Here is a 23,784-nt window from a genome sequence, read left to right as displayed (position 1 = left end):
AGCAGTGGGTCCTGTATGTCCCTTACCGGCTAACGTGTTTCAAGATGCCGCATGAATATGGAGCGTTTACCCAGTTCATGTGAATGCAAATGTAAAATTTCAAGCCAAAAAGAATACTTGGAATTGATGGTGGTGGTAAATATTCATGAAAAAGGACAAGTTTGTGAACGGGCAACACAGATTTTGATAATGAACAACTAACACACTGGACCTTTAAGAGTTTAAATTGTTCATTTCAAACCATTTTCAATTGATTGCAATACACGTGCTCACTACCTTAGCTGTGACTCCAGTATGGAGATAATTACATTTATATCGATAGAGTTTGATATTTTGTGTTACATAACCCATTTAAATTCCAACACCAGGACGTACAACATTCTGAAGCTAAAGACACAGAGGAGACTTGCAACACTTTGAATCAGCATGGACCCTGCCGCCAACGGATAACAACAGCGACGCAACTTTAGTATTGTGTTTGGGTCCGGCTCCGTAAACTTGTGTTGCGTTTCCATGTTGTTGTAAAATACCCTTCAGCCATCTAGTGTTTCTTCTTTTTGTCGTTAACAGCATGCGACTGGTGAAAAAAAGTTGGGTAACACTTTATTTGAAGGTATCTACATAAGAGTGACATGACACTGTCATGACACATGACACTGTCATGACACATGAACCCTAACCCTAACTCTAACCCTAACCCTAACCATAACCATAACCATAACCATAACAATAACTTGTCATGACAAAAAACGAATGACACTTAATGTCATAAATGTTTATGACTTGTTTATAATGTTTATGACACATTCATGACAGTGTCATGTCAGTCTTATGTAGATACCTTCAAGTAAAGTGTAACCAAAAGTTGTTATAAGTTTTTTGGGGAAGATACCCGCCCCACAGGCTACAGTCTAACAATAATGACTGCCCGATGTGATGCCCCGGACGCAGTAAAAAATACACCACTGGGTTGAGAATGACACAAAGATGATCGGGAAGATGATTGAAGCCTGAACGGGCAAGTGGGTTGTTATATTTACATGCCCAATGCTGTGTTTTGTCCGCCAGGCCACAGGGCAACCCTTACTCCTGAACCGTGCACATACTGTGTTTTCATACGGTGTGTCTGAATATACCTTTATTCACCCTCTGCCCCCTTTAATATTACTAATCTCTGTTGATTTTATGTCATTTTTCATTGCCATTATCAACTGAGTAATCGCCCATTCTATTACTCTTCGCAGAACTGAAGGCATCACCCATCCACCACTGTTGGGTTATGTTATGTGAGGGTGACTAGTGCTGCACAATATATACATTTTTTATCGTCATGGCGATATCAACTGGTGCATTAAACACATTGGCTGTGACATATCGCGAAAGACAGAGATTTTTTGTTAGTTGAAAGACAATATCAGTAAAAAACTGCACTTTATAATGTAAATATTCTTTTTTAATGGTGCCTTTTATATTCCATTCAAAGTTGTATTAAATTAAATTTGTTTAATTAAAATAAAGTTGGAAATGATTTCCTTTCATCTGTTTTAAATTCAACAAGCAGCAGAAAGGCAGAACTGAGTACACTTTAATATCTCTTTATTTATCGCAAGTAATATGGTTATCGCGATAGTCAACGTTCTTGCATATTTCCTCGTATCGTGCAGCTCTAGTTGTGACCCTGTTCTTTTTGTTCTTCAACAGTTGATAACAGACAGAAATGTAATACTGTAAGTACATTACACACACAGCCATCAGGCTTTTCAACACTTCTGCCAATAGAGGGGGCTCATGGCCTAGGCTGCTGGCTCTCTCTCTCTCTCTCTCTCTCTCTCTCTCTCTCTCTCTCTCTCTCTCTCTCTCTCTTTCTCTCTCGCTCTCTCTTTCTCTCTCTCACTCACACACACACACACACTCACACTCTCTCTCTCACACACTCACTAACTCACTCTCTCTATCTCTTACTCATTCTCTCTCTCTCACTCACTGACTCACACACACACACACACACACACACACACACACACACACACACACACACTCTCTCTCTCTCTCTCTCTCTCTCTCTCTCTCTCTCTCTCTCTCTTTCTCTCTCTAAAGCACTGTACACATATTGACCCACTATCTCCTACCTCACCCTTGAAACTCTGTACAATACTCCTCATACCAACTACTCTTAATGACACTCCCTGTCTGGGACTGTGCAGTAATCCCTCAAAAACTATGTGGTACTACTCTTTGGCATCTTTTTGTCTTTTTCTCTGACCAGTTATCTTCATATGCACCTTTTATTAAAAGAAAAAAAAAATTACTTGGCACATTTTATCATTGTACTTATTATTGGCACCTTTATATCTTATTGTATATGACTTTGTCTATCTATCTATTTATCTATGCATTTGCCTCTGAAGTAGACCCTATGAAGTAGCAGGAAATGGAAATACTCAAGTAAAGTAAGTATCTCATAATTGTACTAAGTAGCCTACATTACTAGAGTAAATGTAAACTACTTAATTACTTTCCACCACTGACATAAAATATACTGTAGAACCAACATACATACATATTAACATCCACAACAACCTGTATACTGTATGTTCTCATTCAACATGTCTGCTTGGGCATTATGCTTATAATAGCCTACATTAGTCATCATTTTAATCATGTAAAACAAAAAAATACATAAAGGTATTCATTGTTTATATATAGGTTGAACATCTTCAACATTTGAATAGTCATAGTCATAAAAATATATTAGGCTTTTGTTGGTATTTTGCATAGAATAGGCTACTTTACTTGGATTTCAGGGAAAGGATGTTATGACTGCTGGGATTATAAAGCTGTCTTCAACTTTTACATGTGCCTATAGTCATTTATGTAACGTGTATGGGCTACCTGTTCTTTACTGAACACGTCACGGTGCTTCACCTGGGCCAGCCAGCTGTGGTAGGAACACCTGGCTCGGGTTACAGCAGGGAGCGAGCCAGAGGGGCTGGACTCTGAGCCCAAACAACTGCAGCCAGTAACGTTACGCAGCGATGACTACATGTCTGGAGCAATCGCCACAAGAGAGAGAAACAGAGTGAGCAACCCGACTTCAGGAAGACAAGAAACTTTGGACGGAGCTCAGCTTTTTCTCTCGAATTTGGGACAGAAGAACAAAAAAGGCTCTCATTTGTTTTGAGGTATGCACGTTTTTAATTCACCCCGTAACGTAGGCTACGCACAGCTATCTGCGTAGAAAGAAAGAGTTTCATTACAAGATCCCGTATGTCTGTGTTGTGCAAGTTAGTGTAACTCTTTGAGTTTGTTCTAGTTAAGTACAGTAATGAAAACGCCTTTTTTTCTTCTTTTGAATGGTTCTTTCCATAGTTCCCGTTTTCATTGTAAGGGGTCTTAATGCTAGGAGGAGCTTGTTCTCAAACTAATGAAAATCAGATGTTGCCATGTCTGGCATGCGTCACAGTCTACAGCCTGCTGCTGGACACTGATAGACTGCTGTGCAACAGTACAGCCACCATTTACCAACAGTCTACAGCCAGAACAGTGGTGTAGTCTATGTATTGTAGTGGGTATACTGTACTGTATATATATATATATATATATATATATATATATATATATACTGTATATACTGTATATACAGTATACAGTCGTGAACAAATTAGGACACCCATGCTAAAGTTGACTAAAAAGAGGAATAAAAAAATAATCTTTAGGAAATTGATCTTAATGCCTTAATTAAAACAATGAGGAAAAATCCAACCTTTAAGGACACCAATTTTCTTTGTGAATGAATAATGTATCGTAAATAAATAAATGTTCTTCCTTAAAATACAGGGGGCATAAGTCAGTACACCCCTATGTTAAATTCCCATAGAGGCAGGCAGATTTTTATTTTTAAAGGCCAGTTATTTCATGGATCCAGGATACTATGCATCCTGATAAAGTTCCCTTGGCCTTTGGAATTAAAATAGCCCCACATCATCACATACCCTTCACCATACCTAGAGACTGGCATGGTTTTATTTCAATTAGCCTAATAGCTGGTTTGATTTGCATTGAGAGATGATTTTATGGAAAGTACCCCATGCCAATCTCTATGTATGGTGAAGGGTATGTGATGATGTGGGGTTATTTTAATTCCAAAGGCCAAGGGAACTTTATCAGGATGCATAGTATCCTGGATCCATGAAATAACTGGCCTTTAAAAATAAAAATCTGCCTGCCTCTATGGGAATTTAACATAGGGGTGTACTGACTTATGCCCCCTGTATTTTAAGGAAGAACATGTATTTATTTACGATACATTATTCATTCACAAAGAAAATTGGTGTCCTTAAAGATTGGATTTTTCCTCATTTTTTTTTTTAATTTAGGCATTAAGATCAATTTCCAAAAGATTATTTTTTTTATTCCTCTTTTTAGTCAACTTTAGCATGGGTGTCCTAATTTTTTCACATGACTGTATATATATATATATATATATATATATATATAGGAAGGGAGGCAAGGGGGGGCATATCATAGTGGGGGAGTTTTGAGCGTCAACAACTTCACTTTCTGCATTTGAATACACTTTTATGCACCAATTTACGGTGGAAATACCTTTATTTAGACTATGCGAAGAAAAAGAACACAGATGACAATTCAAAATATATCCAAAATATAATGGAAAGTATGTTGTTGCGTGTCATTGGGCATTTTTAAGTGGGTATATGGAAATCCTGGAGCTTTCTTAGTGGGTATACTTAGGCCTGTCACGATAACAAATTTTGCTGGACGATAAATGGTCCCAGAAATTATTGCGATAAACGATAATATTGTCGTTCTGAGACCATTTTCATCTAATATAATGATAATGACATAATAATGCAGGTACACCTTTTCAAAGATCAATAAACTTTTATTTCTAAAGAATATTTAACACTGGAACTAGAAGACATTTTAAATATCCACAATATGTCTTTGATCTCCTTTAGTATGTCGTCTTTCACGGTGTTGTGCAGTTGTGGAATTGCCGTTTGTGACACGTATGTTCTCCCAGGTAATTCATACTGGCTGTCAAATGTTTGCAGCATTAGTCGAGTGTTTGTGATAGACTACAGACTCTGTACTGCATTTAACAATTATTTATTAAACACTAAATATTACATTTAAATAATACATTATATCTACCTATTTCTATGTGACTATCTGCCACATGGCGAGTAAATGTTGGTACCAAAATAGTCTTCATTTTGGCGAAGGTGCAGCTATACTTTCTTCTGCTCCTCTGCAATCCGACACACACACACACACACACACACACACACACACACACACACACACACACGCACGCACGCACGCACACGCGTGCGCGCACAAACAGACGCCAGCCACCACGTCACTTCTGTTTACTGATAGCTAGCGTTTACCTTAGGCTAATTTATTAGCTAGTAAGTGGCGATTTTTGACAAGCAGGTAACGGAGTCTCAGTTCACCGTCCGGGAGCCTCTGACACACTGACAGCTGTAGGCTTGTACCGGTTAATGTTCTGTGCATTGTCGGACACATACAGCAACTTTCCTGAAACCGCTTGCAAGACTGACAAGTCCACAGCGGCGTTTATGTCCGTGCCTGTCTCCACCGCCTCCACCTGCAGGTTGTCAACTGTGTGGTTTGGAATTAAAGGGAAAAAAACCGGACGCCGAGTAACAAGGCGAATATCGCTCATATACGTCTTCTTTTTTTGACGGCGCCTTAACGGCAAAGTGCTGCGGAAAACCCCGCTCCAACTACTCGCATTTTCTGTCTCTCTCTCTCTCTCCGCCAGGAGTCCCGCCTCCACACAAAGACCATGCGACTCACAAGAGGGTTCACTCCTCGTTACGCTAAGGAACCGAGAGTGGTCCTCCAGTCTCTTTGGTAGAGAGAGAGAGAGAGAGAGAGAGAGAGAAGGAAAACAAACAAGCATGCAAATGGAAATTATCGCGGCCGGAAAAATTATCGAGCTAATTTTTTTATCGTGCGATTAATTAATTTATTGACTATCGCGACAGGCCTAGGTATACTGCGTATACCTGCGTATCACGTAGACTGCACCACTGAGCCTGAGTACTATCTACAGGCTCCTACGGGCTATTGTGACTTCATTAATAGGGATTCTTATCTGATTGAACGGTATTTTTATGATTCTTCATGTGATATTAATGATGGGTGTTCACCATATTGTGTAGTGGATCATAGGGCTGCACAAATAATCACGATTTGAATCGAAATCGCATTATGGACTAGTGCAATATCCAAATCACAGGGGGGTGCAATATTAGTTAAAGGCAATATTTTTGTCAAACCATTCTGAAGGAAGTATTGTGGTGCTGCAGAGATGTCCCGGCCTACAAATCCTATCCTACAGACTAAAGAAAACATCTTTGGTTTGGTACAGAGCCTCAAAAAAAATCACACTATAATCATTTGAATTGTAATATTTTTCAATGAAAATGAGAATAATGATACAAAAAAGATCATTCCCTCCAATATCGTGAATCATATCGCAATCGCCATATCAGTCAAATAGCTATTAGGTATTTTCGTGCAGCCCTAGTAGATTATTGATTAAAGTAATGGTGATTTTAAACCAAAAAACAACAACAATTATATCATTGGAATTCCGCATGCACTGTTTCGTCTGACTGCAAGTTGGAAAATGTAGTTGTGTCAGTTATTTGTTTGACGGGCTGCTAATCTGCAAGTAAACCAAGCCTTCCCGTCAGAGCAAGATTTAAATGGCATGTATTACGTGTGTGCTCTGCTCTGGTTCTCAGTCAGGAACCAGCTGGGCTGCATTGTGTGATTCACTTGCTGTAACTTGTTGCCTCAACAAACTGCTCATATACGCTCACCAGAACGCCTGTAATTTGACTTTCTTCAAAGTAATAAAACCCATGCGTGCTCTCACTTGCACGCAGATACACAATTTGTTATTCCTTGGTAATGGCCGTGGGTGCTCTTGCACCTCAGCATGAGCATGACACACTGCAGGCATTAGACGGGTCACGCAACTTGTTAGAAATGTCAGTTATGTTGTGTGGCACTGAGAGATTCCTGAGTCCCATGCTGTGGAGAACATTGTCGCTCTAGAAGTGAAGTGGATAGCTGGGATTAGGATAGCAACAAAAGATTATTTTCATTGTTGATTAATCTGTCGATTATTTTCTCTATTAATCGATTAGTTGTTTGGTCTATAAAATGTCAGAAAGTGATGAAAGAATGTTGATCGTGTTTCCCAGAGCCCAAGATGACGTCCTCAAATGTCTTGTTTTGTCCACAACTCAAAGATATTCAGTTTACTGTCACAGAGGAGAGAAGAAACTAGAAAATAATAGTCTATATCCACGGCGTTCCACTTCCTGGATTGCTTCGTTGCCGCCGGAAAATCCACCGGATGACACTCTTTTCGGCCGGATGTCCGTCACCTTCCTCTTTCTTTGTGTTGCCGTTCTAAACTGCAGTGGATTTCTGAGGACTATGGTTAACTGCTCCTCAGATCTCTGCAGGGTAAATCCAGACAGCTAGCTAGTCTAGCTAACTTTTGAACGTACACATGTTCCACCAAAACAAGTTCCTTCCAGAGGCTATTTTGCAGCGGCTCCGTGCGGAGCTTAGTGACACCCATGACGATTGTGATTGGTTTAAAGAAATGCCAATAAACCAGAGCACATTTTTCTCCCATCCCGGAATGCTGTGTGGACTAGCCAGACCTTCCTCCGCAGCGCTGTGGAGGAAGGTCTGGCAAAGCGAGACTAAGAAAATAATCACATTTAAAAGCTGGAATCAGAGAATTTTCTTTTAAAAATATTTGGCAACTAAGTGGTTAATCTTTACAGCTCTAGCTGGTCAAGTGCTAGATGCCACTATGCCAAAGTGGAGCCTGCAGTACAAGGAACCAAAAGAAGAATGAAGGCTGTATTTAGATTGTATTTTTTTAGGGATTTGTTATAATCTCAGAAACGCCTCAAAAGCTTGAGAAGTTCAATAGAGCTGATTTGTTAAAGCTGTGGTAGGCACTTTATTTTTGGCACTGTTGGGCAAAACATCCATAATAATATTTCAGCATATTATAAGAGAAAACTAGACTCCTTGGCTCTGTTTTCAAGCTTCAGAAAATCTAGCCGTCACGGGAGACTTTGGCCAATAACAGGTCATTTCAGAGCGAGAGGCAATGACAGTTGCTGTCATGCATATAATGTGCAACAGGTAGAACGCATTTCAGTGAATTTAGTTTGAGGTGCAGGTGTAAGTATAAAAATAAGTACTGTGGGTGTACTTTTTGAATCTGAGAAGTTTACAGTTGTTGAAGTCGAAGTAGAAGATTAATCTATGAGCCATTTATGGTGTGTCAGCATAACATTTCAGCTCATGTGGGCACCCGGATAGCTCAGTTGGTAGAGGGGGCACCCATATATAGAGGTTGAGTCCTCAACGCAGCGGGCCCACATTCGACTCTGACCTGCGGTCCTTTGCTGCATGTCATTCCCCCCTCTCTCTCCCCTTTCATGTCTTCAGCTGTCTTGTCAAAAATAAAGGCCGAAAATGCCCCAAAAAATAATCTTGAAAAAAGAAAGAAATTTCAGCTCATGTAGCTTTGGTAAAAAAAAACAACAACATCAAAACAGCGTATTACTTATTGGCTGTTTGGTCATAGTTTTCTAATCTATAAGTGATATATATTTGGTTAAACCTTTTTGGGAAACTCTTCTGTGGCTGTGGCAGATACTGAAGATTAAAAAAACTAATTTATCAGATGATCTCCTTCCTAGAGCACTGTGACACAGGTTCCTGATGCTTTTACACAGTAATTACACAATACCTCCCACTTGCATTTCCACAATTGGCCTTTATCTTCTGTCAGAAATAACCTCCCATTTCAAAAGAATCCCATCATGAGATGGCGGTGAGCCAATGTAAACATGACTTGGATGTTATCATTGTTGTTGTGTTGGACTTCTGGCATCAAATTGCCTTTGAGGGACTTATATTCCATGTATTTTAAATTAAAGCTGTGCGAGAGAGTGTATCAGTGGCAGGAGGTTAATTCTCCTGTGGGACGTGATTTTTTTGTTTATGTTGTTCTGCATGATGACATACACAGATTTAGGTTTTAGGACTCCATTACAAAGAAAAGTGAAAGCAAGCCACAAAGGAAAGCACTTCGTTGTGTCATAGGAATTTTTTTTTGTATCATTCCGTCTCAGCCGAGTTCCCTGCCAAGAGAGGACAGGGATCTGAAGGAAGGATACGAAGGAGAAACCAACAGGAGGGGAAGGAAATGAATGAATGTATGCCTCTGTGGAAATGTGTAGTCAAGCAGAAACTAAAGAATCGGTTAGATGCGTAATCTGGAATTGCTGGTGAAGGACATAAAAGGAAAGGGAGAGGGAGGGGCCGCGTACAGTCTTGGTCAGACACACCCCGGCATTCTGCAAAACTAATGATTATTGTCTCCCTTTTGCTTCCCACGTTTCTGAGTTCGGTACTCTTCTGAGTTCGGTACTCGGTACTCTTGTGGTTTTCATCTTGGCTTTTACCACAGCTAATTCTTGTATGTTAAAATAGCAGCACTAGCTGACGTTGTAATCACAGCACTGGAAAGGACCTGGTTTTCCAGGAAAGTTCTCTTGAGAAAGCAACCAAAGTGCAGCAACAGATCAGCAAGCCTGGAACAGAGGACATGCAGCGCTGCAGTGGCCGCAAGCTGTCTGTCCACATTGTCAGATGATTCATGTTTCTGTGTTCCAACACTAATAGACGAGCACCCGCTTTCTACTGAGTGTGTACTTTAAGGTGTAACAGTTGCATCACTTGATACTCTATCTCATAACTGCACGTCTGTTGCCTGTTCCTAAAAATCATTTATTTACTAAATGTCATCTTTGTTGAAACATTCATTTGACAAAGTCAAGCCAAGGCTGCTGAATTAACATTAGCTTATTTGCACAGTAATGAAACATGCTGATAAGAAAAGCAAAGGAAGATAAGATGCAAATTACCAACGCAGGCTGTGAAGATAACAAGAACAAAAACAAGGAAATTATTAAAAGAATGTATATCACCTCAATACCACCAAAAAGCAAATCCACAATCTAAATGACAACAGAACACAACATGGTGGGACATGATAGAACAAAAAGTTTAAAGTCATAAGGGAAGTTACGCGATGTCCTCTGTAGAGCTCAGCAGTTTGGTTCTGGAAGGTAAAACCCCGTTCATTTTCTCCATAAGGATTTTTAATAATTAGCCATAATGTCTAAACCATCCGAGGTAGACTGACCACGAGCTGTGAGGTTGGGAAACAAAGGTTTCTGCTCCTGTAGAAGATAGAAGTCTGTATGAAATCAACCTTGTTTTAAGAAAAACATGTTTTAATACGAAGTACATGGAGAAGTACTACACTACCCACAATCCTACGCGTAGCAGCGATGTCTCTGATTGATGGAGATCGCTTTTACCATGGAAATGTTCAGCGCAGCAGTGAATGGCTATAGCGAGCTGCTACCACCGAAGTCTATGATCGAGCTCTATAATCCTGTGAGTCAATAACAGTTATTCATTTTAATAACATGCTGCTACACATGTTCTCTTAGTACCTAACGCTTGAGTAAAAAGAAAAATAAACTTCAAGTCTTATAATATGTACTATTAATATCTAAAAGTAAATCAAATAAAATATAGTTTTAATGGTGTACTGAGAGTGTTACCCAAACAGTCACCAACACAGTAAAAGTTGTCGTAGATCAGTGGAGAAAACTGGGAAGGGGTGGGGTGAATGAATTGCCGGGCAGGAAGGGTTGAGTCGAGAGTGAGTGAGTGAGTGAGTGAGTGAGTGACCTGACCTTTGTGAGTCAGTGAGAGTGTAATCTATTTTTGTGTGAGCTGCTCTTGACAGAGATAATGTCTCAGACTGTGTGTGTGTGTGTGTGTGTGTGTGTGTGTGTGTGTGTGTGTGTGTGTGTGTGTGTGTGTGTGTGTGTGAGAGAGAGGTGAATGCCTCACAGGGAGGAGTGGTGAGGAATGTGCTATTATCTGGCTGTGCTTATCCAGAGGTTGGTCTAGTTTTAAAGGTGCATTATAGGTGTAAGTGCACCTATTGTATCAGGCTTGTTAACAAACTGGTGTGGCAACAAAGATAATTGTCGTCCACATTTCTGTTTATGCCCAAATTAAAAAAGAAGCTTAAAGGGTAATTCCTGTTTGTTTTAACCTGGACCATAGTTCACCATGCATTGGTGTGTACGTGACTAATGTGAACAAAAATCTTTGAAATTGGTCCAGTATGGAGCGAGAACACTGTAACCAGCAGTCGCAAACCAGGCGGCAATGTAACCCTATAGCACAAATGTGCATTGTCAGTTTCCGTCCACTAAAAGTGTTTGTTTTGCCACTGACAGGCTCTGATTATTCTTTTAAGTGTCTGACAACATTATGGAAATCCCTACAGAGATAGAGCTTTTTGTTAAAGAGTAAGATCCTTGTTCTTTAAAGCTTTAGTGCATAACTTTTTGATATTAATGAACGTCTTTTACATTCAAGCCATTGCCAAATGAGTTGATACAAAGCTAATTAAGACGTTCAGCTCCACACAACTCTCTCTATATTTCTCAGTATGGCTATGTTCAGAAGATTGTGATTGTGTGACTTTCCCGCTCATAAACTGGAGTGAAGATTATTGACCTCTTCTGAAGAGTCCATCATGTTTTTTTAATCGTCCATATACTCCTTGGCTACTAGCAACTGCGTGGAGGAGGGGTGGGGGGGGTGGTACGCGATGACGGAAGGCTTGTATCATGTGGATGCGCCGACAGTTTTGTTGTCATTACTTAGAATTCCTCATGGAGGAGACAGAAACTACGCACTATAGCTTTAAACAAGAGCAGCTCCGAAATCACCAACTCACCAGACTCCATGTAAATAAACAGTAATTTTAGCGTGTATAGAGCCTGCATATTTCCACATGTAAATGGATGAATTAAGGGTTTAATTTTAATTTGTTTCTTTCAATGTGTGAAGTTTGTTTTGCAATGCTAAAATGTTTATTTAAATGGAGTCGGGTGGGTTTGGCAATGCCAATAACCATTAGCGATTTCAGAGCTGTTTAATGTTAAACAAAAAGGATCTTACTCCTTAACAAAAAGGTCTAGCTCTGTAGGGATCCTTTCCTTTCCATAGAAGTTTCCCTCCTCTCTTTTTTCACAATCTCCCTCCCTGCCATCTTCCATAAACTGTTGAAAGTCTGTCCCAAACAGCTGATCTACGGCATAACACAGTTGCGCTTATGCATGGGAATACGGAATGTCTGCGTCTTAAGAAATGTAGTGCCAAAAGGAAAGGGCTGTCTGACAGGAAGGTAAAGCAGTGAAAATATTCTAAATGTATCTTACAAGTAAACTGATATAGATGTTTTTAAGTGTCTAAACTGTGTTTAGCTGCTGCCCCCGTCCACAGCAGGACATTGTTTTCCTACCGTGTCGGTACCCCTGCCTGCTTCTCCAAACTGGGGGCATGCCGACCGCCGTCTACTGTAGCTAACACACTGACTATGGAGAAGTTGCTCATACAACCACACTTCAAAACATCCGAGCTATCCCTTTAACACAAAGAGTTTAAGCAGGAGGAAACACCATTGAAAGGGAAATAATACCTTTTAATGCAACTACAAATCTGCCTTACAGTGGCCATTGTGTATCATATCCTGCTTTAAAGAAGGATATAAACAACATACAACTAAAGAAGTTTGAAATTGAAAAAAAATGCACAACCTCCAACAACTGTGGTATCGCTACCTGAAGAACAAGGAATGTTAAGGGATAGTGGTACAAGAAAACAATAAAACATACATTTCTTACAGAGTAATTTCTGTAATACTATAAACTCAACAAGTTGAAGGTGTACAGTTTTAAGTTTAAGCACAGCTGTGGTTGGTTTTTGAAGTAGCAAACGTTCCAAAGTAGCTCACAGAAATGTGATCACACAGCAGGCCTAGCGGTTGAATCCTCAGGCTACATTTACATTCCGTTAGTAGCTTAGTCACAGAGAACGAGACGTCGTGACCAATAAGATCCAATCTGGTGGCGAACCATTGGCGTCAGTGTCAGTCTTGTCAAAGGTCTCCGTTTGCGGCCGTTTAGACTGCAACACAACCACGCAGATTCCAAACCAAAAACGGGTCAGAAGGGTTTCCAAATGGTCCAAAAAGTTTAGGGGCTCAGAAATGCCAGAGCAAGTGGAATGAGAGGGGGGAAATGTAGCAGAAGAGATTCATTTTTAACCAAAACGTAGCAATGTCAATGTAGCCTGAGAGACAATGGAGTCCTTGTTTCTCAGACTCAGAGACTGACCTCACTTTCTGTCTGACTGTTAGACCATACTTGCATGGTCATTATTAGATAAACTGGGGCGGGAGTGTAAATGGGTGACAGGTGTGTTAGACTTGTTTATTTATTTAGATTTATTCTCAGCTTCCCTTTTTCATTTTATTTTATTTAGATTTTTTTGGAATTTCTGAATGAATTTATAGTTTTCATACTAACATATATAAATGAGCATTTTGGGTAAAATAAATAAAAATGCAAGAAAATATAATATGCAATTGATATGAATATATGAGAAATAAATTGTATTTTGTAGGATCATTGGTAAGTAAAGAAGAAAAAATGGAAGAGTTTGGAAAAAAATAGGTAAAAGTAAAGAAAAGAAATTATGATAGAGGAAGTTTGTTAATTATATAACAATGTCTTATGAAGCAGGGGTGTGATTAAATAAGTGTATAGTTTTTCCCACTCCTTTTCGGACATGTAAAAATCAAGTGTTTTGTTAAGATGTATCTATGTTATCTATATTATTATTTTCTGTATGACCTGATTTTCTGTTTTCTTTTACATGTTCGAAAAAAAAATTTCAAAGAAAGAAAGAATAGTTTTTTGCACCCAGTCCTGATTTATTGACCTTTTGTCATACACAGCTGTCTGGACTATTGGAATAATCTCTCATCCACTTGACTGTACTGCACTCCACCTGTCTATCAAACGGACCAGTCATATGTCAAGCTGGAACACCTGGCATCACAAATAATGTTGAGTCAGCAAGCAGGACAGACGCAGCAACCAGTTTTTCTGAAAGGGGCCTCAAAGTACTGGGATGTGATTTATGTGACCTGATCTGTCACATAAATCGTTTGAAGCATACCTGCAAGTGTTTATTGTTTTTGTTGCAGTTTGAGTAAACTGTAACTTGTTTGGGCATGAAGGGCGTTCAGGTTGTTTTCACAGAAAGTTGGCGCTTTGTCGAAGCGCCCAAAGGGTTGAGACAGCGGGGAGCCTGCAGTAGGAGAGAGAGGGTAGGGTTAAACACTCCTAGTTTAATTTTATTGCATCATAGTAAGAGTCAAAGGCTCAGTCGAATGGAATGAGAGGAACCTAGAGGGCAGAAAGCAGAGCCGGTTTTGAACCAATCTTGTTGCGTGTTGCGTTTTATTGTTGACGGTAAAATACATGCAGTGTCCCATACAGTGCTGAAGGGAAATCAGTGTTATGAGATTGTAATAAAGTTGTCAGTTAAAGGTGGTGTGAGATTCTTCTCCTAACAACTGTGGTGTGTTTTTCTTTTTCAGGAGCCGAACGCTGCTACCTCCCAGCCATGAGTTCTCAGACGAGCTTTGGCAGAAGCATGCTGTGTGAGTTTCCTCATCCCTTGGATTTGTCTTTGTTTGGCTCTGTGTATATTTATGCACATGGGAGTGATATCCTGTGCTAATTGTCTGTGGTGCTTGGTGTGGTTTGTATTCTTTCTTTTTTTTGTAAACTTTATTGCAATGTTCTATACCCTCTTCCAGATAATCGTTAACACTTAACACTGAGTCCAGTAGGGTAGGGTAGGAGAGTGGATATTGGAAAGTACCTTATTACAAGTCTTGTGCTAAATTGAGATATTTTATTTTACAGATTCTTTCCATTTGTATGTACAAATTCTATTTGTATGTGTGATGTCGGATTGTAAAGGTTACTTTTTCATTGTCTAATGTTTGCTCTATTGTTGACAGCCATGAATTTAATTTTGGTGGATGTGTGGTGTGGTTTGTATTCAGTCCAGAGTATAAATGATGACCTTAATGCGTCGCTGGCTACAGCGGATGAGTTATCCAAAGAGTTCAACTCCCTGCTGAAGGAGGCCTCCTCCGAAAACAAGTCTGGGTCTCAGGTACGCACACATACACACACACACACACACACACACACACACACACACACACACACACACACACACACACACATACACAAACCTCCAGTTGCAGTTTTTTTTCTCCAGAGTGTCCCTTTTTAGTGAGCAAAAATCCCGCACCCTGTCATAGTTAGCCTCTAGCATGCCATTAGCATCTGTGTTTTCCATTAGCCAGTTTCTTTCATCATTCTTTCTTACTAGCTCAAATGTGTTCCTGGGGTATATGTCCATATTCTAAGATAAATGTGTATCTACGACTGTACTGGGCAGTAAAAGTTAAACACCTTGTTACAGTTATGTTACATACAACAACATATTCTATGAGTCTTACCCCTATTTTCCTGCGAGCCATCGCGCCCATTCAAGTCAATGCAACGCTTGATATTCCACCACCTGTGTCACAATGTGTCCCAGAAGCGTGCGCTAAAGATACGCGCCAAGTCTATTTTCACGCGAGCCGCAGGCCGTTCAGACACCCGGGCAGGATGTGACAAAGCGAGAGCATCAAGTCAATTTACCAAAAGACCCCCCTCAATATCGTAAAGTCTTCTCTACAACACTACGGACGATGAGAGATTCATCTTGGATTAGAAAAACATAATACACATCACAGATCTTTTTTATCAGAACAACGCCAGAAAAGAGAAGGCATGGAGTTTAATTGCAGGAGTGCTTGGAATGGAAGGTATGCTGCGTTCCAGACACAATTTGTAGCCCGTAAGTTACGACTTCAAGTCACGACTCACGACTTGGTAGCGTTCCAGGCAAAGTCACGACAAACCCTTCTAGCTAGCGGCTACCTAACGTTGACGTTAGCTAGCGCTAGCTGATAATAGCGACTAGGGGTCGCCATTGTTGTTTATGTGTGAGTGACGTCAAAAACTGGTACAACAATCTGGTACGAGTTCACGGGTAGTAAGTTACAGGTTTGACTTTGTCGTTCCAGGGCACTTTCACGGGTAGAAGGTTGTGAAAACACGGATTGCCTGGAACGCAGCAGTAGATACTAGTTTAATAAACACCTGATTGTTCTGTAAAGTACTTGTAGAGACAAAATAATCTGCAAGTCGGGCAATAAGACGCTCCGACACTCCTGGTGTGGTATGGCGCGTGGTGGAGGACGGAACGAAACCGTGGCACAGCCGGAACGCAACGCAGACGCTCCTGGTGGAAAATGGGGGTAAGCCATTGGCGGACTGTCAAAGACCTGTTGGTGCAGCAGTTGTTGAATGCCAAGAAAATAAGTGTTGTTTTATCCTTGTTAAAATCAAACAATGTGCATTTTTACTACCCAGCACATTCCTTATGAAGCTGCGAAGATTCATCGCTTTAACTATTAAATTAATCGCCAACTATTTCATATAATCGATTCATTGGTTTTTGTTGAAAACAAACCTGATTCCATGGTTTAAATTTGCATAGTTTCTTCTCTCCTCTGTGACAGTAAACTGAATATCTTTGAGTTGTGGACAAAACAAGACATTTGAGGATGTCATCTTGGGCTTTGGGAAACACTGATCCACATTTTTCATCATTTTCTGACATTTTATAGACCAAACCAATCGATTAATCAAGAGAATAATCAACAGATTATTCGACAATGAAAATAATCGTTAGATGCAGCCTTAATTCCTTATAACAGATACTTTTTACCCTTCAGACCAGCTCTTCAGTTTCCAGAGAGATGCCTCAGTCCACCAGGCTGTCCAACACCTCCCTCACTACCACACAGTCAGCTGGCAGCAGTAATGGCAGCTCCAGCTCTATGCCTTTCTCCCCGAACACTTTTTATCCCATGGACTCTGCTTTCTCCAGCAATAAAACCACCTCCGCTCCGGTCTTCTCCACCGGCTCATCTTCCAAGATCCAGAGGGAGGCCCACTCTCCACTTCCTCCAACTGGATCTGACAGCTTCTTATTGGGGCAGCAGAGCCCCAAACTGTCGCCTCATACCCCGAGGCGTTACTCCCCCTCTAGTTACGAAAGGAGCCCACAAGTCTCCATCAGTTACAAGGATAGAAGCCCTTCTCCGAACCCCACAGCTGCTTCCTTTGAGCAGCCACCTAGGTCCGCCTCGGGCCTCCCGGCCTCCAACCTGCTGAGCCCGTACGACAGCAGCCAGATGGGTCGCAGGTCGCCTCGCTCCGACAGAAGCCTCTCTCCTGTGTCTTTCAATCACCTAATATCCAATACGCTGCCTCGCAACTTTGGCGGTTTCAGGCAACCTGGTAAGTGACTAGAGTTAAAACAGTTAGACGGAAGTTGTGGGCCAACTGAAAACCAATAGAAATAGATATATATATATATATATATATATATATATATATATATATATATATATATATATACACACACTGTATATTCCAGACCCAAATGTTTTAGGCTTTCAAAATAACTTCAACTACTCATTTCCCCTCAGTCTGACCGGAGCAGCAAATTTAACGGAGCAAAAGTTCTATTACTGATGAAATATCGCCGTTCATTCTGTGAACTCTACTTAAGATAGGTTTCAAGATCAGTGAACCTGGGCGCCCGGATAGCTCAGCAGCGGGCCTGGGTTCGACTCCGACCTGCGGCCCTTTGCTGCATGTCATTCCCCCTCTCTCTCCCCTTTCATGATTTCAGCTGTCCTGTCAATAAAGGCCTAAAAATGCCCAAAAAATAAGCTTAAAAAAAAAAAAGATCAGTAATGCAGGAGTAAAAATGAGTCATCCTCAACATTAGTTGTGTTCTGGTTTCAGAATACAAAACAGCATGTTGTACAGATTTTTAGGCATTCTATTATCAAATGGCTTGAAAAATAGTGCATATAGCTGCTGTAAATGGAGCATTCCCCCGGACCCCCCCTAGGTTTGGGCTGAGCCACGAATGTTTACAACGTCTGGCTCCGCCCCTGAATCACAGGCAAGCTGTGAAACCTGAAAGATGAACATGTCTGTATATAAAAGAAACAGTTATATTTACAATATGACCAGCATTGTTATGTTTCAAAAAAGTCTTGTCTTGGGGTAAATGTTTCAGGTACAGATGTCATTGAAGTGCTGTTTCAGCATGAAGCTGGTACTACTAAGTCAACGGGATGAAAATGAGCCACCTGAACCTGAAATTCTGAGCCGTCCCTCATTGTTATACCACAGCTACTCATAGTCAGTGTGGATCTTTTCTAATTTGGTGATCAATCAGGTTTTTGTATTGTTAAACACCATATTTAGATACTGCACGTCAGGGGAGCAGGGTCAGCAATGCTGCCTATCACAGTAGTAGTAGTAATAATAACTACCAGTAAGTCTGCTGTTATCTTAATGAACCTCAAACTGAAGCTCAAACAGAAGCTGACTTTTGGTGTAACTGAACTTTGGCAAAAACAAAAAGGAAATGCTGCCAATGTTGTTTGGAGATATACAGTATAGTCTCTCCAGTCGGTCAAAGAAAATATTTTTGAACATCTAAACAAAAATAGACCAGCCAACCCACTAAAAGAATTGCCTCACTCTGGGTTTAAAGTCACAGTGCTCTTTCGGAGATTCATCACTGCCACAAATAAAAAGTCTTGGAGAAATACTGGCCTGTAAAGTAATGCAATACTGAAGCTTTTGTAATTTTCTCCATCTTTCTGGCCCTCTGTTTTTTTGTTTCTTGTGACCTTATTTGCTCTCTCTCTCTCTCTCTCTCTCTCTCTCTCTCTCTCTCTCTCTCTCTCTCTCTCTCTCTCTCTCTTAATCTATCTTAATCTCCCTCACCCCAGATGAGGGTGTGCAGCAACAAAAGAGCTCTGGCAAATGGAATGAGACAAATCTGGACGTGTCCTACGAGAAGAAACCTCACCACGCCTATGACAGTTGGTCGATTTCTGCTACTTTCTCAACTTTTATGTTGTAAAAAAAACCTGTGAAATTGTAAAATGAGTCCAGGACAAACCATTTGGGAAGAAGACCTGAGGAGCACTGCTACTGTATGTGTTTTCTAACTCAACACTTTCCTGTTACAGAGACAGAGTGGCTACGGCCGTCTGTGCCAAACAGCAGCTGGAGAGAATCCAACCTGGATGGCCCTCCTCCGGCCCCAAGCCCCAAAAAGGTGGGTGAGAGACAGAGAGACTTTCAGTCAGGTACTGTGAGAGATTTAGTTGTTTGGCTTCTGTGATAGCCCAAAGCCACTCCCTCGAGTTCTTAAGAAGCTACAGACATCCGCAGAATCTGAGTTACTGCAAGTTACCTTACATTGGTCTCCACAGATAAGATCAGGGTAACAGACTGTGTGCTGGGTTGGGAGTTTCACTAGCCTCATGAATTCAAAAACTCAATCACAGCATGTCTCTATGGGACAAAAAAAAAACATAAAAACTGCTGAAAGCGGTGTGATACACAGTCTATAGGGCTGACTGAAAATAATCGATTCTCTAGTTAAAATCGATCTTTGTTTGAGGGATCTGATATTGATTAATCAGGGGTCCCGCAGGGTCTTAAAAGTCTTTTATAAACATATTAAATTTAATACCCCAAAAATAAGGACTTACAAGTCGTACATTTCTTTAAAAAGTCCTACATTTAGTTCACAAAGGTTTTAAATTTGTATTGTCCTTTCATAGGATTAAATAACCATTGTTTCGTCACATAGCATGCATGTACTATAATGAAATGTTGTATTAAATTAAAGTACTTGGTAAATAACTATTTTTATAGCCTCAAATCCTTTCTGTAATTCTGTAACATCCTATATACTTTTGCAAGTATGGCCATGAAGTTGGTATTAAATTTCATTCGAAAAGGTCTTAACTTTAACCTGTGGAAACCTGGTAAACCCTGTTAATAAAATCCAGACATCTATCTTTTAATATATGCCTTTTCACCATTGTTGTGGTGAATTGACGCCGTTTTTGGGGATCAATTCTTAATGTAAACGTTAACCTGGTGCACCATGAAAAAATATCTGAGGGTTGCTTCTTGCTTGTACAATTCCAAGCATTCGTTCTCTGAGAATCTCTTTTACATCCAAGCAAAATTGGTATTGTAGCTGAAATTTCCCTTGCCTAATAGCCTGGAAATCCAGACCCAAATCTGAAAGATTAAGGGTCTAGCAATGAGTAATGAAAATGGCCCAACTAGAGGGGCGGTACTAAGCATGCATTTGAAAATCTCACTGCACGCAACTGGATAACACTACGACCAATCACAACAATACATGGGGTAACGTATCTAGAGCGTACCCATACGCTTAGCTACCAGCGGAGCTAACTGGTAGATTAAACTCTTGCCGTATCCGGTCGGCAAAACAGCAAAAACGTCCTTCTTGCAAAGGAACGATTCGAGCACCGTCTTCTGTTCCTCTTTTAGATAAAAAAGCCAAGTCTAACTCGTTCATTGTAGCGGCCAAAGCCGTTTCAAACAACTGGTGTTCATCCATAGCCGTCCTTGCAATGTTTACTAATGACTTTGACGTCGCAGCGCTGTCGTCATCTGTTTAGCTCGCCTCTGGCCCACCTATATCAGATACACCGATGTGATTGGTGCAGCTCGGCTATAAGGGCATAGTTAATGAGCATCGTTACTCAATGCCAGAGTGACTCGCTGAGCAAATTCAAATTGGGCTCTTGCGAGAACGCTGAATTTCCAGGGTACTTGCCTAATCGGAAATGTAATCAAAACGGGACCATGGGAATCGCCCATCAGCCCTTTGTCTACCTGACACATTGTCTAACTGATGGATCTGAGTAAAGTGTGATTTTGGCTCAATTAATTATTGTTATTAATAATAGTAATATTATTATGTTTCACCCTTTAGTGCTGAGCAGGTAGGTTGATGATGAAACCTAGAAAGAAATGGCGTAAAATCAAAACAATAAGCTAAAAAAGGCTTAAAAGCTCCATAGAGCTGCAGAGTCATAATTATCTGTTATTTGGTCCTATGAGACACTTATACAGTCACCTGAATGTAACCCTCTTTTTTTTTTTCTTTCCTTTCCAGGATCCTCGTTCTCCATCTCTCACATTTCCCCAAGGTTCTCTGCCCCGTAACACTCGTATAGCAGTTCCTCCAGATGTTTCCTCCCCTTACCCCCCTCAGCCCATCATCTCCCGTATTTCCATTCCCCCAACTTCTGCTCAGTCCCGCCAGCGCAAGCCCATCCCTCTCTCCGTCATCATGCGCCTCCAAAACCCCCACTGGGGAGCCATGTCCAGAGTCCTGGGAGGAGAAGGGGGCATGGCCTTGTACCAACCACCTGTACCCATCCCGAGGGAATTCTTCCACCAAACTGTTCCCCAACAACCACTGCAACAGCCACCCGAGCTGAGACAGCCAGCCGTATACGCTGACGGTAAAACACATTTAATGAGTGATTTAATGAGAGATGTAACCATATGGTTACTCACGGATCATTTTATTTTTTTGATTTTTAAAACAAATCCCATAACTAAATAAACAGAAAAAAATCTTTTTAAATAAACAAACTAAGAACATGTAGTGACGTCTGAAGTCAAACACCCTAGGCCGTTTTTTTCTTAGCCGGTTGTAATCTTAACACATTTATGTTGTTTTCTAACTAATTCACGATGCATCAGTACATCCCTAATATTTAACATCTGCACACGTACTCTCTATGCTTACAGGATCTTTGTAACATTGTGTTCAAAATGTGCTTTGGTATCCGTCTCTGCAGTGCTGAACTCAGGCGATATAGAGGCAGAGTTAGAGCGGCTGGTCAATGTTCATCACATGCCTGTGATTTCGGAGAATCCCAGCATGCCAGAGGGCAGCAGTGAGGGTGCCCCCCGGCCCCTCAGCCCCACCAGGCTGCAGCCGGTGGTGGGGCCCGAGGCCCAGAGCCAGGACATCCCGGACCTGGAGGAGTTGCTCCGCCTGCGGGCAGAGATCCCCCGGGCCCTGAAGAGACGGGGCTCCGTGGACCAGTCCCAGCCCCTGAAGAGGGCCTCCCTCTACCAGCCCAACCAGTACAAAAGTCTCATCAACAAGCTTTTTCGCAGGAAGCCAGGTAGCGAGAGCAGCAGCTCCTCAGACGGAGAGGACTTCGCTACACCTCCTGCGCCTCTACCTACACCCACCATGCTCAATGATCTCAGAGTAAGGAATGGGCGTTGAGCAACTGGACAAGCAGAAATGTGTCAAACTGTCAAAAGAATTGCTTTTAGATTGGTTGAAAACGTGATAAAGCCACATTAAGCATTAATCATTAATTATGATGCATTTAACGCACTGTAAAGGTGAATTCTTTATGTTACCACTGTACCACTGTTATTCAAGGTTTTTCAGGATGGGCCGTTGGGTTGGCATATAGCACCACACTTCAACGGTAGCATAATGAGGGTCCCTACATGTAAACCGAAGCATTGAGAACTTTGTAAGTGTACAGACAGTTTATTAAAAAGATAGATTATAAAGACAGTAGCGTTCATGTTTACATGCGGATGCCATCTTGGAAAACAGCCATGACCAGTCGAACGACAAACGCCGTGCAACCAGTAACTAGTAACATAGCTCAAACACTGCGTTCTGGTTCGACTGGTCATGACTGTTTTCCAAGATGGCGCCCGCATGTAAACATACTGTCTTTATAATCTATCTTTATAATAAACACATATACACTTACAAAGTGCTTCGGTTTGTGGGGGACCCTCATTATGCTACCGTTGAAGTGTGGTGCTATTTTGAGCCTTGTTAGTGGTGTAGAAATAGTGATTTACCCTCTGCCCCGACTACTAGCGTTACAAGCTAATCACCGCTCTGCGGTAGCTTGTTTCAAGCTACAGACACATTCGATTAGCATGAAAACATATCCCAGAGAATGGTCGACTCGGGACACATATGTTATTAACCCCTAGGTTAATTTTTGTTCCGAAATTGTCCTTTAATAAAAACTATATAAAAATAGCGTTCTTTTCACTGTTAGTCTCATTTGCTGTTACAGGTTATTTAAGACCCTTGTATGAAAAATGACAGAGCTTCAGAAACATTAAACAGTTACATATAGTCACTTTAAATAAATCACCAGAAGTGACCGGTACAGCCTGATTCTGAAGATAAAATTGGGATTAGCTCTCATATTCAAGTTAATGTTCTGCTTGTTTAACAGTTGTTTGGTAAATTGCTCTTAAACACATTTAGAGAGAATTTGAATTGCTATTTTTATTCTCAATTCTTATCATTTTGGTGCTGGTGATTTTCTTTTTGGGCTGGCTAAAACCTCTTTGGGGGGGCGCCAAAAATCCCTCTATGCAGGAAAAACCCTGACATTATCTGGCAACAGTTCTCATTGTAAAACAGCTAATTTCAGATTTTTATATTGCTGTGTTGGACTACAATCTCTCTAGTCAAGTGTTTTTTCTTTATTCAAGCTGGCATCCTGTTTGTCCCTCCAGAGCTACCATTCCATCCTGCGGCGGTCCAAGCGGGAGCAGAAATCTTCTGGGAGGCGAGCGCGACTCAGCCCGCTGGTCCTGCTGCTGGACGGAGCGCTGGTCGGAGAACTGGAGATAGTGCAGCGGGCCGTGCAAGAGGTGTGTGTGTGTGTGTGTG

At 41.0% G+C, this 23,784-nt stretch overlaps 1 protein-coding gene across 2 annotated transcripts in view; it reads left to right on the top strand.

Annotated features, from left to right (window-relative positions):
• Window positions 1-2,944: 2,944 nt before the first annotated feature.
• Window positions 2,945-23,784, top strand: part of ppp1r13l (protein phosphatase 1, regulatory subunit 13 like) — a 31,225-nt gene continuing 10,385 nt past the window's right edge. Inside the window, exons 1-9 of one of the 2 annotated variants that reach the window (XM_031286992.2) lie at window positions 2,945-3,182; window positions 14,645-14,707; window positions 15,119-15,231; window positions 16,913-17,480; window positions 18,998-19,090; window positions 19,241-19,329; window positions 21,217-21,568; window positions 21,911-22,332; window positions 23,628-23,765. In XM_031286992.2, the coding sequence (XP_031142852.1) occupies window positions 14,671-14,707; window positions 15,119-15,231; window positions 16,913-17,480; window positions 18,998-19,090; window positions 19,241-19,329; window positions 21,217-21,568; window positions 21,911-22,332; window positions 23,628-23,765 (1,812 nt within the window). In that variant the 5' untranslated portion in view covers window positions 2,945-3,182; window positions 14,645-14,670. Of the gene's footprint in view, window positions 3,183-14,644; window positions 14,708-15,118; window positions 15,232-16,894; window positions 17,481-18,997; window positions 19,091-19,240; window positions 19,330-21,216; window positions 21,569-21,910; window positions 22,333-23,627; window positions 23,766-23,784 lie in introns of both variants that reach the window. The other variant, XM_036001427.1, reaches the window with a different exon arrangement.

The sequence above is a fragment of the Sander lucioperca genome, chromosome 5, assembly GCF_008315115.2.
Source record: "Sander lucioperca isolate FBNREF2018 chromosome 5, SLUC_FBN_1.2, whole genome shotgun sequence".
NCBI classification, from domain to species: Eukaryota; Metazoa; Chordata; class Actinopteri; order Perciformes; family Percidae; genus Sander; species Sander lucioperca.
Note: the sequence above shows the minus strand (reverse complement) of the source record. Positions and strands in the feature narration are given on the sequence as shown.